The following is an 18,622-nucleotide window of genomic DNA, read 5'->3' on the forward strand; positions in this document are numbered from 1 at the left end:
AAACAAAATAAATAAAGCTATAGAATATGCCAATCGAAGGGGCACCGGCTTATTCTTCTTGTTACAATTACATACTGTCCCAGTTGTCTCTTAAATCTATCAAGCTTCTCTCTCGGTTTTTTTATTTAACTCACTTATCTAACGGAGTAAAAAATACTTAATTCGATCAGTGTTCTTTACTTTATATTAGAGTAGCTCATTTACTTCATTTCTCTCATCTTTTCAATTCATGAAGACTTCTATGATGGGGGAATTTCTGTCCTTGTGATTACTAATTAGTATCACCTTCTTTATTCTAGCTAAATTAAGAAGGTACCAATAACAAAACAATTAAAGATGACGAGCAGTGAACGTATATTGCCAGAAAGCATCAACATAGAAACAAGCCTAGATGAGGTTCCTCTGCAGCAGCTCACTGAAAAGAAACTTTCTTGTCAAAACTTAAAACGATATGATTCCTTAGATTTGGAATCCAGCAGGGTACCTGACGCCAAAAAGGTTAGTGTCCAATTCAGTCTATTCAAAATGTAAGTTAGATGTCGTGAGAAATGGCGGGGCAGAATTTTCACCAAACGGAGATATATATATATATATATATATAGACACATACAATTTTTTGGACTTATATATCATATGTTTTTCCGGCCAAGGGGGTTCGGATGAACCCTTCGGTCTCTCTAGCTCCGCCTCTGGACTCATGAGTTTTAATATGGGAGTGCATGAGAAATGCTTCGTTTGTTCCGTTTTGTATGACACATCTTTATATTTGTAAACTCTTTAGCTTCTAACTTCAGATTTTTATCCTTAATTACATGCTCTTATAGTCATATAAATATCATGACATTTAAAATCACACTTTCTAATTAAGTATATTTTGATACGTGCAGAAAATTTTCTTTTCTTTCTTAAACTCTATGATCAATCAAACACCATATAATAAAAGAAAATGAGTGTATTAGTCTAACAATATTATGTTTCATTTATATATAGGGCTCGAATAATAAAATCATGATTATGTCAATCTACAAAATTCATGTAGATCCGTCACTAGCTGATTAATTATGAGAAACTCTATTGTGATATTGCTTTTTTTTTTTTTTTTGGTGGTTAAACAGGCAGCGGAATGGTCAATGATATTGCAACTGGCGTTTCAGAGCATAGGGGTGGTGTATGGTGATATTGGAACGTCGCCACTGTACGTATACTCAAGCACCTTTCTTAATGGGATCAAACACGAAGATGATATACTTGGCGTACTGTCGCTCATCTTCTACACTATCACCTTGATTCCTCTCATCAAATATGTCTTCATTGTTCTCCGAGCTAATGACAACGGAGATGGTAACTTTCATCTCTTTTCCTGCTACACCATTTCTAATGGAGTACCCCCTTTTTTTTTTAATGCTAACATATATATGTGTTTTGTTGCTGTGAACCTCACTTTTTTTTTTTTTGAGTGGATTTTCTGAGGCTATTTCTCTTGATATTTTATACTCGCTTTTATATAGGGATTGTTCATCTCCGCCCGTGGATGTAAGTTGAGTGACCGAATCACATTAAACTTTTGTGTCTCCCTTTCATATATTTTTCTTTTCTTGTTTGATTTATCTTCTTTTTGAGATTTCCTTTGTTAGCTTCCGCATGACATTTAGTTATTCGATCCAAACAAATGTCACAACTTGAGAATTAATTTAAAATGCTATAAGTGGAAAGTAGAAGTCATAAACTTAACTCTAGATTGAAAAATTATTTGGCAGGAGGAACATTTGCAATATATTCATTGATATGTCGATATGCTAAGGTGGGGTTAATTCCAAGTCAAGAGGCAGAAGATAGAGATGTGTCCACTTTCAAACTTGAGTTGCCCAATAGACGCACACGTCGGGCATCAAAGCTTAAGTCGATGCTAGAAAACAGTAAATTTGCAAAGTTTTTTATGCTATCTGCAACAATGCTTGGTACTTCCATGGTTATTGGGGATGGTGTCCTCACTCCCTGCATCTCAGGTACGTCACGATTAAATATTAATTTATTTGAAACATTTTATACTTACATTGTAACAATATTTTAGATTATCACTGTAATTTAACTTGTGGTAGTAGGTTAATTATTATTTCTATTATTTAGATTACTAAATTTGATCATGTTTATTATAGAGTTTTACCATGTAGTTAGATTATGAATGATCTGATCATTAAACAAATATTTTTAATACCGGTAATAGATGGAACATAAATAACTCTATGCATTTACTGATTTCTTGATGTGGCCAGTTTTGTCTGCTGTTGGAGGAATCAAAGAAGCAGCTCCCAAAGCCATGACTGAAGGTAACTTAGTTTTACTCGTATTTAAAATAATATATAGTCTGAAATAATGAGAATAAATTTTACTATATTGTTTTAAAAAAATTCTGACTAAGAAAAAAGGTCAATATTCTTTTAGAAGAATGGAAGAAAAAGAGGTTGAGTTCATTGGGATAAAAGTATAGCCTTATACTGGTTTAAATTTTATAGGATTTTTCTCATAAACAAGATAATCGTCCTGTTATAACAATTTGATGGCCAATTAAAAGTGCATACTGCCATTTCTTAGCCTCTCTAGTTAATCCAAGTTATATTTAATTAATTAATATCTTACACTTCTTATGTATTCAGATAAGTAGTTGTTTTCATGGAATGCAGAAAGGATTGTTTGGATTTCAGTTGCCATCTTGGTCTTGCTGTTTACGTTTCAAAGATTCGGAATTGACAAAGTTGGCTACACATTTGCATCAATAATTTGTGTGTGGTTCTCACTCAATGCTGGCATTGGAATTTACAACTTTCTAAAGCATGATCCAACTGTTATCAAAGCTTTTAATCCTAAATACATCATAGATTACTTCAAGAGAAACAAAAAAGATGCATGGATTTCCCTTGGAGGGGTTGTTCTTTCAATAACAGGTATATCTATCTCCTCCAAACATTACAACCTAGTTCAAAATTTACTTAGAAAGAGAATGTAAAAGGGCAATTTTTTTCCCCAACGCGGTCTTGGCAGCGATAAATGCAAGCAATATAAATTTTGATCACCAAACCATGGATAAGCAATAAGTATATATTTCACCTTAATATTTGACTCCTAAGGTTAAATTGGTAAATTTGGTTTAAGAATCGATACAAATAAGCATATTTTTTGGTTAAGGAAGAGTGTGTAATCGAGCAATTTTTATGAAGAGTAAAATAGTGAATAATGAATCGCAGGAACGGAGGCATTATTTGCAGATGTTGGTCATTTTACGGTTCGGTCTGTACAGATTAGCATGTGTTGCGTGACATACCCAGCGCTCATATTAGCATACATTGGTCAAGCTTCCTTTTTAAGGAAGAACGCAGATGATGTTTCTGAAACTTTTTTCAAGTCTATACCCCGTAAGCCTAATATTTAAGTCTTCCTTTTCAGTGTAAGAATGTTTACAGCGATTAGTGTAGAAAAGTTAAAACTCCGTTTTTTTGATTTACAAATGCAGATGGCATATATTGGCCAATGTATGTGGTGGCGGTGTTCGCAGCCATCATTGCAAGTCAAGCGATGATTTCTGGGACTTTCGCTGTAATCCAACAGTCCCTTGCATTAGGATGTTTTCCTCGTGTTAAAATTGTACATACATCAACCAAACATCATGGACAAGTCTATATCCCTGAAATCAATTACCTTCTCATGTTGGCTTGTGTTGTTGTTACTCTCGCATTCAGGACTACTGAAAAGATTGGCAACGCTTATGGTAAGCTCAACCATCCTAGTAAAGTAACAAAATTATTTTTTGTCACATTAAAGTAATTGAACTGTACCAATTATAAAGTAAAGTCACAAAATTTTACCCACTTTAATAGTAAATTAAAGTAACATTTAATTAGTTGGTTTGCTCGTTATAATGGGTAAAGTTTAATAACTTTACTATCATAGTGGAAGAAGTTCAGTGATCATATGTGAAATTAACCCTGCCTTAAAGGAAATATATATCTAACACGTTACAAACCATTTGTGTCGCTCAATTACAGGAATAGCAGTGGTGTTTGTGATGACATTAACATCATCTTTCCTCATACTAGTCATGATCATGATCTGGAAAACTCACATTCTTCTTATTATCACCTATGCTCTAATCATTGGCACGGTTGAGCTCGTGTATCTAAGCTCGGTCCTCTACAAGTTTGATCAAGGTGGTTACCTTCCATTGGCTTTTGCTATGTTCCTAATGTTTATCATGTGCGTATGGAATTATGTGTATCGAAAGAAATACAACTTCGAGTTAGATCACAAGATTTCTCCTGAAAAGGTCAAGGAAACAATGGACGAGACAAATTTCCATCGCCTACCCGGACTTGCAATTTTCTATTCAGAACTTGTTCATGGAATCCCACCAATTTTCAAGCATTATGTCGCGAATGTGCCCTGTCTACACTCTGTTCTTGTGTTTGTTTCCTTTAAATCTCTTCCCATATGCAAAGTTCCGGTAGAAGAAAGATTCCTCTTCCGTTGGGTGCAACCATCTGATCTCTACGTGTTTCGTTGTGTAGTAAGATATGGATACAATGATGTGCGACATGAGCAAGAGGACTTCGAAAAAATATTGGTGGAGAGGGTCAAGGAGTTCATACGAGAATATTGCTTGTTTTCGATTGCAATAAAAAGTCACAGACTATCTATGGAAAGAATCAGACAATTGGAGAACATTGATTCAGGCATTAATAATGTTGGTGCAATGAAGGCCGAGGAGAAGCAGGACTCAAATACAGAACAAATCGAGATTATAAATATTGAAAAACAAGGGGATTTTGCATCATTAGTAGAAATAGAAATAGAAGTAGTAGATAGAGCATGTCGCGCTGGGGTGGTTCATTTGATCGGGGAACATGAAGTGATCGCGAGTAAAGGGTCTGGTATAGCAAAGAAAGTGATAATAAATTATGCCTACAGCTTCTTGAAGAGGAACCTGAGACAAAGTAACAAGGTTTTTGACATCCCTCACAAGCGTATGCTAAAAGTCGGAATGACATATGAGCTTTAGATTAATTGTGCATTAATCCATAAAATTAAAAAAGCGTTTGTAATTGTTCTAGAAGAATTAAACAAATGATATAATACAGCCAGGACAATTATTATATGAACTAGTTAATTTCCTGGAATTTTATGGTTCTATGAATATAATAAAGAAAGTACTTGGATGAGTGAGATTGTATCACACCAATGGAGAAGCAAATGAAGGGGTAGTCCTGTTTAAGTGATCACAGAAGTACTCCCTTAAAGCAAATAATAATACTCTATTCTGTTTCCTTTTACTTATCTAGTTTCCATTTTGCACTCTCCTTAGAAATATTAATTAAGTAATTATTTTGCTAATTTATCCTTATTAATGTTGTTTTGAAAATTTAATTTTGACTATTAATACTCTATTAGTTTGAGAAATGATTTTTTAATGGTAAGGATAAAATTATAAAAAAATGAAAATTAATTTTAATTTTAATTTGCTAAAGTGAATAAGTTTTTTTTTTTTTTTTTTAATATACTGGACAAGTAAAAGAAAAAACAGAATTAGTAATTACTGCAATTACAATAATGCCATCATATTTACACTTGCCGGTAAAACTTGGGAGTTGTTGAGACTTCTGCTACTCTGCTAGAACTAGGATCATAAGTCGAAAAAGGACTCTTAATTACATGTTTTGTAGAGGATTTCAAATAATTACTCGATATAATAGTAGTTTACAAAATATGTGAATTTAAGGATTTCCCTTTGATTTTAGGTTTAATTTTAGTAACCTAATATTTTCCCCTATTTTTTCTCTCTCTCTCTCTCTCCCTCCGCTGCTCTTTCTTCCCTATTTTTCTTCTTCTATTTTTTTTCACCTTTTAAGCTCCAAAACAATATACAGTTTTAATCACGAAATAGAATCCAAATCAACAGTACAATGACCTTGATTCCCTGTGTTTCCAGATTAAAAAAACCGAATATGACATGAGTTTCAAGTTTTTTCACTTTAAATCAATCAACAACTTCAAATTAATGTTTTTGTATCAACTTTGAGTTAGGATTTCAAATACCAAATCAGGCTATAAGCTCAACGAAATAACTCAAAATTCTTAAACTGCATTCTTCTTCATGATCTGATTTTTGCATTGTTACGGTGGAATGAATGGTGATTATGGTGGTGGTTTGAAGGAGGAAAATGAATGTATGTTCGGCGTATCTCACTGTATATCTGGTGTATGTTTGGTGTATATTTACAACATGTCCTATGTATCACGGTATATACACACATGACATACAAGTCTAGTATATTATTGTATGTTGTGTTGTGACATGTATGTATATTTGTGCATATATATTTAGTATATGTCATGTGTATATCTTGTCTTTTAAGATATTTTATGCAACCTTTAAGAATGATGTTTTGATATATAGTCTGAAATTTATGAGTAAATTTGTCTAAACTATCCTTTATTTCTCCTTAAACATCTCATCCAATTAACAGTTCACTAATTAAAATAGTAACGATATATCTAGAAAAATTTGAAAGCAGTAAATGACTTTTTGCTTTTCTAAAACGTTAAATAATTTGAGACAAGTTCAGTTTGCATTTACAATATTTCGGATCGGAGTAGTATTAAGTATTTGGATACTCCACTTATACTTTGCTTGCTGATTTTCTAAATTTAAAAGACATAATATTTCGGATCCTCCTGAACTTGACATCTTTTATTCGGTATAGGCCTATATTTTGGTCCTAATTTCTCCATGTACTTGGGTATTTGGTAGCTTTCACCCCATGAGCGACCTTAACCTAAAGGATGTATGATGCACACACGTGGTATTTTAATACTAATATACTATATTTTACCTTTTTACATTTTTTATTTTTTGGATTATATTAACAGGCCGAATTTGTAAAAAATATATTTGAAAATTTCGCCCCAGAAAAGAAGAAATGCATAATTAAAACAAATAGTCATGATTGCATGTAAAGATGAAATAAAAAGAAATCCACAGCTAAAAATCATTATTTTGGCTAAAAAAATAATGGAGTTCTAAGAATATTTTTTTCCTGACTTTTCCGGGAAAAGAGAGCATATAATTGGGATAAATAGTGGTCGCATCTTAAAAAAATAAAATACAAAACTAACATAAAATATGTGTGGTATATTCAGAAGAAGTAAGATAAAATGCACAGTTGAACAAACATGTGGCATGCCACAATGAAACATCGCCTTTTTATTTTATATACTTTTTTTTATTTGATAAAGCATTTGGACCTATGTCGAAAAATTAGTTATGACCGGTCATTTTAGGATCTTAGGTATATACTTGATTAGTAAATCTCTTCTTTTATATTTGCTTCCATTTAATGATTCGTTGAACCTATTTGATAAATGAGCAACTTCGTTAGTGTCTTCTTGAACTTGAGGCTTCGAAGAATATGATTTAACTTTTAAAAGAAGAGAGATTGGATTTTTTTAGTTAAGGGTGAGTACGAGTCTTTTAATTAGATATCGAGTTATGCGTTCAGTTTGAATTAATTAGGAGATAGTTTAAAATAGGCCAATAGGATGCCACACAATTAAAAAAAATTAATTTCATTCTTTAAAAAATATATATTGGGTCGGGTAGGGTTTAAATAAAGGGAATAGGTTTGGGTGGAGTGAAATTTTGATTTCGTCCAATAGAAATTAGCCACGTAATAAATAAATAAAAAAACGAAAAAAGGGCTGTTAGTTTTTGAGGGCATAGTGAGCCAAAAAATAATTAGACGGCTATTTTCAGCAAAATAGGTGGACAAATGGCATATTTAGACATTTTTCGATAGTCCGAGGCATTTTTGGCCCTTTTCGGTTGAATATATTATACACATTTGTGAGAGTAAATCTGTATTAAGAGATCGTGATACCTATAAAATCTTAAGATAACATATTACTTAATTTCTACTCCACTAATTGAAATATTAAAGATAAATTTGTAAAAATAAAAAAGCAATAAATGACTTTATGTATTTTTAAACCATTAAATAATTCGAAACAAATTCAATTTGCTAATACAACTAATATTTAGGATCGGAGAAAGTAGCAAGTATCTGGATTTGAATACTCCACGTATACTTTGTTTACTGATTTTCTAAATTTAAAAACTTTTAATGAGTTAATTATTTCTAAAAGTTACGTAAATTGACCATCAGTTAACAAACAGTACATATGAGAGTTCGAGAAAACAGGACATATGAAGAGTTGAGAATTACAGAGATGCGTAAGACGCGCTTATCCATTGGTATGTTTGTTGCTCATGACATTTTAGGCGCCATTTACGTAAAGATGAACGGTTTTCTTCTCGTATAAATAAGACACATTCTTCACTCATTTTCAATAAGTCGATTTTGGTATCAACTTCATAGTTTGGTCTAATAAGAGAATTGTAGTGTTGGGAAACGCTTGTGCGAAATTTGTTTAATTGTTTGAGTTCTGAGGTATTAATCTCGAACTCAATCATCCATTTGCATTTCGTTGGTGTCTCCCACCTACATCTCTTCGTTTTCTCTCTTCTCTTCTCTTTTTTTTTTTTAGCAACCAATTCGTTGGTGAATAAGAATACCATGTCGATGGAACTCCTCTAGTTTTAATTTGCTTGATTTGATCAGCTTTTTCAAACCAAAAAAGGGTTAAAAAAACAATCTTTTATAAATTAAAAAAGATGGGGAGCAACATTGAGGAAAGCCAAGATGATGTTCAAGTACTCAAGGGAAAGAAAGGTTCTAGCCTGAAGTTGAGGCGACATGATTCCTTAGATGTGGAAGCCAGCAGGATGCCCGATGCCAAAAAGGTTTGCTAGCTAGCTCCTTTCCAATAAATTATGATTATTAAATATGAGCCATTTTGTAAGTAGCAAAGTAGCCTTGTTGTCATGATCCTCTGAGATCAAGCCCTTTATCGCTCTGATTTGTCCCTAAAAAAATTATGAGTCACTTGATTAAAAACCAAGCATAGACTCGCACATGAAGGGATGTTGGATCTATATTGTTTTTGCTAAATTATGTTATATCTCATCTAAAAGTTTAAACATTTATTCAAACATAAACAAGAAAACGTTTTTGTGGTTGATCAGGTAGTGGGATTGTCTGTGATGCTAAAACTGGCATTCCAAAGCATAGGAGTGGTGTATGGAGATATTGGAACGTCACCATTGTACGTGTTTTCATCCATCTTTCTTGGTGGAATAAAGCACGAAGAAGATGTACTAGGCGCTCTCTCTCTCATCTTGTACACGATCACCTTAATCCCTGTCGTGAAGTACGTCTTTATTGTTCTCCAAGCTAATGACAACGGAGATGGTAACTTTCACTACAAATTTTCTTGATTAGCTTGTTCTTTTACAATGCCTAATTTAATTTCCTTAACTGATAATTTTGTTTCAAATTCAGGGGGTACGTTTGCCTTATATTCATTGATATGCCGATATTCCAAGGTGGGATTGATTCCAAGTACAATGGCAGAAGACAAGGATGTGTCGACTTTTAAACTTGATATGCCCGATAGACGTACACGTCGGGCATCTCAGCTTAAGTCGATGCTAGAAAAGAGCGAATTTGCAAAGTTCTTTCTGCTATTTGCCACAATGCTTGGTACTTCCATGGTTATTGGAGATGGTGTCCTAACGCCCTGTATTTCAGGCACGTGACTAATTCTTCCCTCTTTTATTCTAACATAAACAATGCATCTTAAACACCTTAATTAAATAAAGTTCCCTCCTAGAAAGAATGATACTATTTGTATCTGAAGAGTACCCCTTATTTTTTTGTTTAGCTATGATCTTCTTGAAAGTTCTAGTTTTATAGTAGCAGTTTATGATACTAATGAGATTGTTTTTTTTCTTTCCCAATTGATGTGACCAGTTTTGTCTGCTGTTGGAGGAGTCAAAGCAGCTGCTCCAGACGTCATGACTGAAAGTACGTATTTGCATCTCATTTTAATTTGGTCGAAAGCATATAGGAGTATATGAATAGATCGAAATATGAAAAAATGAAATAATAGTAATTAGTAAGACATCAAACCAAATTTCGGTGAATATAAAGCAGCACCAGTTTATTTTATTATTAAAAAGTTTCGCCTAAGATAAAACAGGTCAAGTTTTTATAGTTGTAACTAAGAAAGAAAAATAAGTCCAGTTCAGCAGGATGAAGAGGGCAATTAAGCACTGATTTTTTTATTTTAAAAAAAAAAAAAAAAAATTAGATTCAGCGAGTTATGCTTAATTCTTATGTAATACGGACTAATGTTCGTTTCCATATTGGGATGCAGACAGGATCGTTTGGCTTGCAGTAGCCATCTTGATAGTGCTGTTTATGTTTCAAAGATTTGGAACTGAAAAAGTTGGCTACACATTTGCACCTATACTTTGTTTATGGTTTGTATTGATTGCTGGCATTGGCGTTTACAACTTCGCGATCTACGATGCAACTATTATCCGAGCTCTTAATCCTATGTACATCGTAGCCTATTTTCAGAGGAACGGAAAGGAGGCTTGGATTTCCCTTGGTGGAGTTGTTATGTGCATAACAGGTAGCAATTTCCTTCCAACAACCTTGAAATTTACTAGTAATTGAAAATAGAATAAAAAGAGATTTGTAATAATTTTTCGACAAGTAAAATATTGGATGAATAATTGCAGGAGCTGAGGCACTGTTTGCAGATGTTGGTCATTTTAGTGTTCGATCTATACAAGTAAGTATGTGCTTTGTTACATACCCGGCTCTCATATTAGCATACCTTGGTCAGGCTGCCTATTTAACGAAACACACTGAGGATGTTGCTGATACTTTCTACAAATCCGTACCACGTAAGCATGATAGTGTATATCAACTAAAATTGCACAGACAGTGTAAACATTTTTATATTGTCAGAGGAGTTAACATCGTGCTCCTCTTTTTTTTTTCTTTTTTTTTTCTGCTTTATAAATGCAGAGAGTATATATTGGCCAATGTTTGCGGTGGCAGTGTTAGCGGCTATCATTGCAAGTCAAGCCTTGATTTCCGGGACATTCGCTATAATCCAGCAATCCCTGGCATTAGGATGCTTTCCTCGTGTTAAAATTGTGCATACATCATCCAAACATCACGGACAAATCTACATTCCTGAAATCAATAACCTTCTCATGATCTGTTGTGTTCTTACCACTATTGGATTCAAGACTACCGAAAAGCTTGGCAATGCTTATGGTGAGGCCATTTGTTGGCACTTCCTCTATTTCTTCTATGGAGGAACTGACTGAGTAATATCGGTCTTATTTTCGTGATTATTAACTCGATCTGTTTATTGTACAATTACAGGAATAGCGGTGGTGTTTGTGATGTTCCTAACATCGTGCTTCCTCGTACTAGTTATGATCATGATATGGAAAACTCACATTCTTCTTATAATCGCCTATTGTCTATGCATTGTTTCGGTTGAGCTTATATTTCTAAGCTCAGTCCTGTACAAGTTTGATCAAGGCGGTTACCTTCCACTGGCTTTCGCTATGTTCCTAATGCTTATCATGTACGTGTGGAACTATGTGTACCGAAAGAAATATCACTACGAGCTAGAAAACAAGATCTCTCCTGAAAAAGTTAAGGAAACCGTGGACCAGACGAATTCACATCACCGCCTTCCAGGGCTTGCAATTTTCTACTCTGAACTTGTTCATGGAATTCCACCAATCTTCAAGCATTATGTGGAGAATGTGCCTGCTTTACACTCTGTCCTTGTCTTCGCTTCTGTCAAATCACTTCCCATAAGCAAAGTGCCACTAGAAGAAAGGTTCCTCTTCCGCAGGGTGAAGCCATATGATCTCTACGTGTTCCGATGTGTGGTAAGATATGGATACAATGACATACGTAATGAGGAAGAGCCCTTCGAGAAATTATTAGTAGCGAGGCTAAAACACTTTATCAAGGAAGATTACATGTTCTCCATTCAAGCAAACGGAGACGATCAAGGAGAGGCTGCTTCCTTAATTGAGAAGGACGTCGAGCTGCTTGAGAGAGCTTCTAATACAGGAGTGGTTCATTTGGTAGGAGAACAAGACATTATCGCTGGCAAGGGATCTGGTGTAGCAAAAAGAGTGGTGATCAATTATGCATACAGTTTCCTCAAAAGGAACTTAAGGCAGAGTAACAAAGTATTTGATATACCAACTAAGCGCATGTTGAAAGTTGGAATGACATGTGAGCTTTAGGATGTTTTTTTTTTGAAAAAACTAAGGTTTAAAATAAATGTGCGGAGGCAACAAGGAGAGGCACCCTACAATATTCAACTTCCATCAATCAAAAGGTGCTTGCACAAGAAAAAAATGTTTTGTTTCGTAGTTTTTACTTTGTTTTGTTTGGATTTTATATGGGATAAGTACTTATGAAATTTTGTAATAGGATAAGCTAAGTATTTTATTTTGTTTTGGAGAAAGAGAAGATCAAGATATGTCTAGATAAGAAAACAAATTAGCTAGGGTAGTTGTTTTTGGCTAGCAAAGCATTTTTGTTTTATCTTGTACTATCTTGTAAACGTTTTGTCAGTTTATATATGATATAATATATTAGAATAAATAGTTAATTAAAAAAAAATACTATCTTCTTAGTGTTTGGTTTCTTGTGTGAATGCTGTTATTTCTCCTCATTAATTTGGACCCCTGATCACTCCAGTAAATTTCCAGTAGAATTATTTATAGAATCTTCAGGGCATGGTGAATAATACTGGCACTGAATGGCTTCTTTCTTCATGACAAATGCACATTATCTTATATTATGGCATTGGCAATAACAGTGTTGCACATTTATCTTGTTAGTTGAAATGGTTTGTAGAACAACTCCTGACCATATTTAGTCACTTTCTACATCATACAAAGAAAAAAAAAAGTTTCTCAATGGAAAATGTAATTTCCTTATTGCGCAGCTTAGGCATTTTTGTAAAGTTGATTCTTGTCTGAAAAAAATTTGGCTCTTAACGAAATATTCCAGTTTTTCGTCACAATAATTCTTGCCTAACCCTGCAGTCCAGAACGCCTCAAGTATTAAATAGGTACAAATCATGGCACCACTATGGTCTATATAAATGTTTATAGTTGATTCTTCTTGATGCAACTTAAATTTACTAGGTTTACTGCTCTTTCAATTTCTTTTGAAGAATATGTGTTGTTTTATTTAAGTGATGATAGTTCAACTTCATTCATGTAATTGTATACGGTAAAAACCGGATATGAGTCAAACCGGTGAAACGGGAAACCGAAGGAAGGGAGCAAGAGCATACATGAAGACTTTCACTCTGAACCGGAGGAACGCTTGTCCGGAACTGATCGGGATGATCGATTGGTCCGGGTCCTCCATCACTGAGTCGCTCAAGGCCGTTACCCCGAGTATCCGTGCCGTTGGTCCGGTACAGCCGTTGCACACGAGTCATACGTCAGTGGCGTCCTGCCATGGTCAACCACCAATCATACGTGTGTCAGACCGTACGGCCAACCTAATCCCACCAAATCCGTTCAGAGTTGTCCTTATTATTATTATTATTATTATTATTATTATTATTATTATTTTAATGGCTTGTATTGTATAAGGCCCTTGGAGGCAACACTATAAATAGAACCCATCCCCCTCCTTTGAAGGGGTTGGCTTATTCATTTTCAAGAACATTTGTAACATCAAAGCATATATACAAACTCTCTCTCTCTCTGAGATCTGATTTGGTCCATAGTGACCATTTGCATCTTTATTGTTTTTCCTCAAATAAATATTACATGTCATTCAACAAGCATTAATACTCTTCATCAGTTGCGTTCCTACATAACGTCCACATACTCTATCCCCTACGATATTTGTTGAGATTCAAACACGTATCCTATACCCACTTATAAATTCAATTAGTTTCCTGAATCCGAGGTAAACAGTAATTGCTAAAGTAATGTAGATGAAACTAAATAATTGCTCAAAATTTGTCAATTAGAGTAATTGATTTTTATTGAAGTAATAGTACTCAATATAGTAGCTCTCTTTAGAATTCATGAATTCATGATGTTTCTTAATTTTGTTTTGCTACTTGATTGAATCAGTGGAGAAGTAACTCAGATTCTTTTTAGGGTAAAATTGAATGAGTATATGTTGGAGCAGCTATTATGATGTTCATCATTATTGACATTATGTTTAAACTGCAGAGTTGCCTCTAATACTAGAGGTTAAAGGAGTACCATATATTCATGTAACTTTTGATCAAGTAGTTACCGGTCAATGTTTGTGTTAGACATCGAGTTTTATGATTAACAAACATGCAGTTTTTGATGAATAGTTGTTGCAGGGTAAAGAACCTGGTCCTACTAGTTGGTTCCTGTATAGTGCTGACACTTGATCCTAGTACCTAAAGTTACTCGGACTTGGGTGCGGGTGTCCGATATGGGTGCGGATCTAGATGTCGGATCCTTCATGATCTAAATTTTAAGATTCGGGGATACAAATCCAGTTATGGATGAGAATGCGGGAATTCGGCTAAAAAAAATTCAAATATCTAAAAATAGAGTTATAAAAACTAAATTATGGAATATTATGTGGAAAACTTGAGGAAAAAATATTGATTAAGAGGAGAATCCCCAAAGGAGATAAAAGGTAACAGAGTGATACAGAAATTTTTATATACAAGTTATTTCATTTTCTTCAATTTCACCTTAGCTTTAGTTTTGATTAAAGAAATCATTGAATCTGTACAGAATTTCTACGTCGATTTAAGTCGAAGTATCCAAAATGGGTTGACCAGATCGGGTACCGATCCCACACCCTTGTCGTGTCGACACGGATGCGGCACCGAAAGTGAAGAGTCCGACTAAGAGCCTGTTTGGATGGGCTTATGCCTATAAGCTGTTTGCAGCAAAAAAAAAAAGTTGGGGTAGTCTAACTTATTTTTTTTGGCTTATAAGCTGCTTTAGATAAGTTAAGTCAAATGAGCTCAATTATTTTTTTAAGCTTATTTTAAGCACAAAATGACTTTAAGCTGGCCAGCCAAACACTCAAAAAAGCTGAAAACAGCTTATAAGCAACTTATAAGCAACTTACAAACCAATCCAAACGGGCTCTAACATATCCTAGTAGTGGTAGGATTACTTTCGAGTGCAGGGGATATCAGTTTATTTCGTGCATGTTCACCAAGCACCTGTCTAAATTAATAGAGAATCTTGATAGATCTTTAATTGCCAATTTACCAACCAAGCGTATAAGGAGGTAGAGTTACATAATTGTTAAAAAAAACATGTTGTATTGTATATCTTTAACTCAATTTGTAACATAATAACTTGGTTCTCGTATTGGTTTTATTTTCTGTTTCCCATTCTTTTCTCCAATGAAATCTGAAATTTTAGAATTGGTCATGCAAGAAGGAACAGACGTCTGCTAAAAAGAATACTTATTTCGATGAAGATTTATGGAATAATCGAATTTTACAAAGGCTACATCTTCTTTTGTCCAGTGTAGAAAGAGGTTTTCTCCTAGAAGCAAGCTGAGGAACGCATGTGTTATAAATACGTACTCCGTATTTCATACGGTAAAATTTTATCCGCATGGGATGTTTAAACTCCCGGCGGGGGTAACTTTTTACATTTCATACTACGTCCCAAAAAAATCGTATTAATTTTCTTATTAGTTTGTCCCAAAAATATTGACACATTTTAATATTTAGAAACAATTTAACTTTATGAGATGATTTATAGCCACACAAATACCTTAGGCTTATTTTGACCACACATTTCAAAAGTCTTCCTTTATTTTTTAAATTAAGACAATCTTTTTGGGACAAGGGGAGTATCTTATATTCCATACATCCCAAATTCCATTTTTTGTGAAGGTGTTTGAATATGTATAGACTATGGAGTTTAAGAATGAAATGAAGATTTTTAAAATTTGTGGTTTAAAATAAGTAATAGATATTTGTGTGATTATAAATCATCTTATTAAAGATAAAATGAGAAGTTTAAAATTAAATTGTTACTCCATCTGGTCCATTTTACTTGTCATTTTTATTTTTTAACGTACTTTAAAGAAACATAAATAAAAAGGATAATTTGACTAAATCATCCTCGTTTATTCTTTGATCTCAATTAATAAGTATATACTACAAAAAAGGCCCTCACCCACGCCCGCGGCCCCGCCCACAAAAAAAAAAAAAATGAAGAGAAGAGAATACTACTACTAAGGATCTAATACAATCCGAATGGTCCTTTACTCTACACCGTCGATTGACTATCTCATCAACGGCTCAACTCACGATCCCCGTCATAAGAAAATAACCAATGAGAATCTAGCCCCAACCTACTATATAACAAATTCGCTATATCCACTTCTCCTCACACAATTCAAATTACCTACAAACTTCTCAAATTTTCTCTCAGATTTCCTCAACAATGGCACCACCAAAGGCAGAGAAGAAGCCAGTAGCCGAAAAAGCCGAGAAATCATCAAAGGCCGGAAAAAAACTCCCAAAAGACGCTGCCGTTGCTGGTGACAAAAAAAAGAAGAGATCAAAAAAGTCTATTGAAACCTACAAGATTTACATCTTCAAGGTTCTCAAGCAAGTTCATCCCGACATCGGTGTTTCAAGCAAAGCTATGGGTATTATGAACAGTTTTATTAATGATATATTTGAGAAGCTTGCTCAAGAATCTTCCAGATTGGCTAGGTATAATAAGAAGCCTACGATTACTTCAAGGGAAATTCAGACTGCTGTGAGACTTGTACTTCCTGGTGAATTGGCTAAGCATGCTGTATCTGAAGGCACTAAGGCTGTTACCAAATTCACCAGCTCTTAGAATTTTATTTTTATCTGTTTGGTTTAGTGATATAAAGAAGAAAAATTGGTTGGTTTTCGGCATAGAGTTTTACAATACTGCATTTTGTAACTATTTTTCCCTCTGTTTTGACTGTGAAATATTAATGTAAGGGAAACTTCATTTACCATTCTTAGTTTCGTCTTTTGTTTTTTGTCTTTTTTTAAAGAAAATTCTACTGCCCATGAATTGCTGAACATGAAAAATATTGTCTGTTCCAATTTAAGTATTCCCTCAGTTTCATAATAAGTGATTCTTTTAGCTCCTTGATTATTTAAATAAGGTTAATTTTGGAAGAATTTTTCTAAAATATTTTTGAAATCCTAAAACATCATTTATTTTGAAAAAAATTAAAAAAACTAAAAATCTATTATTATGAAATGGAGGGAGTATCTTACTTTCTTGTTTTGTCTATTTAAAAAAGAATGCTTCTTTCCATATTTAATTACTTGATAATTAAAATATTTTACGTGATAAGTTTATAATAACAAAATTTAAATGACATTTTAATATATTATGTATATCTTTAATTTAGAATTACAAGATTTAAGATTTAAAAGTCTTTCTCTATTTCTTAAATTCCAAACTAATACATTTAAATTGAGACGGAACTAGTATGTTTTTTGGATCAAAATCTCTTAGTTTTCCTTCAATATAGGATTTTTTTCCCCATGGAAATAGGCATCATACAATGTGAAATACCCTTGTTTCTTGTCCTGCCAGGTTTTGAACAAAGCTACCAAAAAAAAAAAAACTACCAAATGCAGTAAGGGGTCGTTTGGTAGATAGTCGAAATTATCCTGGGATTATAATCCCGGGACTAATTTATCCCATCTATTGAGATTATTTTATACCATCTAAAAGATGGTATAAAATAATTCTAGTATAAGTGGGATAAGAAGGTATAAGCTGGGATTAGGAGTGTAGAAAGTAAACCGACCAAACCGATAAACCGAGAAAAAAACCCGACTAGTGGTTTGGTTTGACTTGGTTTGGTGTTGAAAAAAAAAACCCGACCATAATTGGTTTGGTTTGGTTTTAACTAAAAAAAGTCAAACCGAACCAAACCAACCCGACATTACATGTATTCAATTTTTAAAATATTTTATACATAAAAATATTTATTTGTAAAGTAATTTATAAATATTTTTCTTAAATTTTTTCGTAATTTTTTTATCTATTATCATATTATTCAAGCTTGAACTTAGAATTTTGAATGTCAATAAGTTTTATATCCTATGGATGTTAGTAACTCAAATAAAGTTCAAACCAAACCAACTCAACACTAATCCTAATAAAAGAAATTCAATTTACCACTAGAAATGATAATAATGTTGGATATCTATTCTTTAGTTTTGCATAATTGATTTAGAGAGTAAAAATACATAACTTAAGTTTTTTTTCTTTGTCATATAATTAATACTTATTTTAGCATGACTTAGTATTTTTAGATTATGGTCTTTTTTTATGGCTTGTTAGTTAGCAATATTTATTTTAACCGATTATATTAGCTTTTGTTGAATATTTTTGTTACACCTCAGAAATTTTTCCGTACTTGTGTGATGAGTAGAACAATGAAGGGCTTGCGTGTATGATGTTTTATTAAGTCGGGATGGCTAATTATGAATTTTTGGAAATAAGAAGGTGGCGGAAAATTTTCAGCACAGTGGTCGTAAAGGGCACTATACGACCCGTAAAGTGATTTACGGACCGTATAGTGCAATCGTCCTCCAGCCTCCCAAAAATCTCAAGTTTCTGTCAAGTGTT

The 18,622-nt window shown here is 33.5% G+C and overlaps 3 protein-coding genes across 3 annotated transcripts; all 3 read left to right on the top strand.

The window, feature by feature from the left end:
* Window positions 1–996: 996 nt before the first annotated feature.
* LOC132610774 (potassium transporter 5-like) lies at window positions 997–5,050 on the top strand. The gene is made up of 7 exons (XM_060325143.1): window positions 997–1,341; window positions 1,758–2,006; window positions 2,274–2,327; window positions 2,682–2,942; window positions 3,243–3,410; window positions 3,509–3,763; window positions 4,041–5,050. The coding sequence occupies exons 1-7, from the start codon at window positions 1,062–1,064 to the stop codon at window positions 5,048–5,050; spliced, it is 2,277 nt and encodes a 758-aa protein (XP_060181126.1). The 5' UTR covers window positions 997–1,061.
* A 3,352-nt stretch (window positions 5,051–8,402) lies between these two features.
* On the top strand, window positions 8,403–12,620 carry LOC132611173 (potassium transporter 5-like). The gene is made up of 8 exons (XM_060325580.1): window positions 8,403–8,848; window positions 9,131–9,356; window positions 9,447–9,695; window positions 9,918–9,971; window positions 10,324–10,584; window positions 10,694–10,861; window positions 10,986–11,240; window positions 11,352–12,620. Exons 1-8 carry the CDS (start codon window positions 8,720–8,722, stop codon window positions 12,236–12,238), a joined length of 2,229 nt encoding a protein of 742 aa, XP_060181563.1. The 5' UTR covers window positions 8,403–8,719; the 3' UTR covers window positions 12,239–12,620.
* Window positions 12,621–16,363: 3,743 nt separating this feature from the next.
* Window positions 16,364–16,991, top strand: LOC132610840 (histone H2B.3-like). The gene has a single exon (XM_060325249.1). It carries the CDS (start codon window positions 16,433–16,435, stop codon window positions 16,835–16,837), a length of 405 nt encoding a protein of 134 aa, XP_060181232.1. The 5' UTR covers window positions 16,364–16,432; the 3' UTR covers window positions 16,838–16,991.
* Window positions 16,992–18,622: the final 1,631 nt, after the last annotated feature.

This window comes from Lycium barbarum, chromosome 9 (assembly GCF_019175385.1).
Source record: "Lycium barbarum isolate Lr01 chromosome 9, ASM1917538v2, whole genome shotgun sequence".
Classification (NCBI taxonomy): domain Eukaryota; kingdom Viridiplantae; phylum Streptophyta; class Magnoliopsida; order Solanales; family Solanaceae; genus Lycium; species Lycium barbarum.

Coding starts and splice junctions, on each gene's coding strand:
- LOC132611173 (XM_060325580.1), top strand. CDS start 8,720: ATGGGGAGCAACATTGAGGAAAGCCAAGATGATGTTCAAGTACTCAAG. Junction 10,585..10,693: donor AGTTGTTATGTGCATAACAG/GTAGCAATTTCC, acceptor GAATAATTGCAG/GAGCTGAGGCACTGTTTGCA. Junction 10,862..10,985: donor TTTCTACAAATCCGTACCAC/GTAAGCATGATA, acceptor TTATAAATGCAG/AGAGTATATATTGGCCAATG.
- LOC132610774 (XM_060325143.1), top strand. CDS start 1,062: ATGAGAAACTCTATTGTGATATTGCTTTTTTTTTTTTTTTTGGTGGTT. Junction 2,007..2,273: donor CCTCACTCCCTGCATCTCAG/GTACGTCACGAT, acceptor TGATGTGGCCAG/TTTTGTCTGCTGTTGGAGGA. Junction 2,328..2,681: donor TCCCAAAGCCATGACTGAAG/GTAACTTAGTTT, acceptor CATGGAATGCAG/AAAGGATTGTTTGGATTTCA.
- LOC132610840 (XM_060325249.1), top strand. CDS start 16,433: ATGGCACCACCAAAGGCAGAGAAGAAGCCAGTAGCCGAAAAAGCCGAG.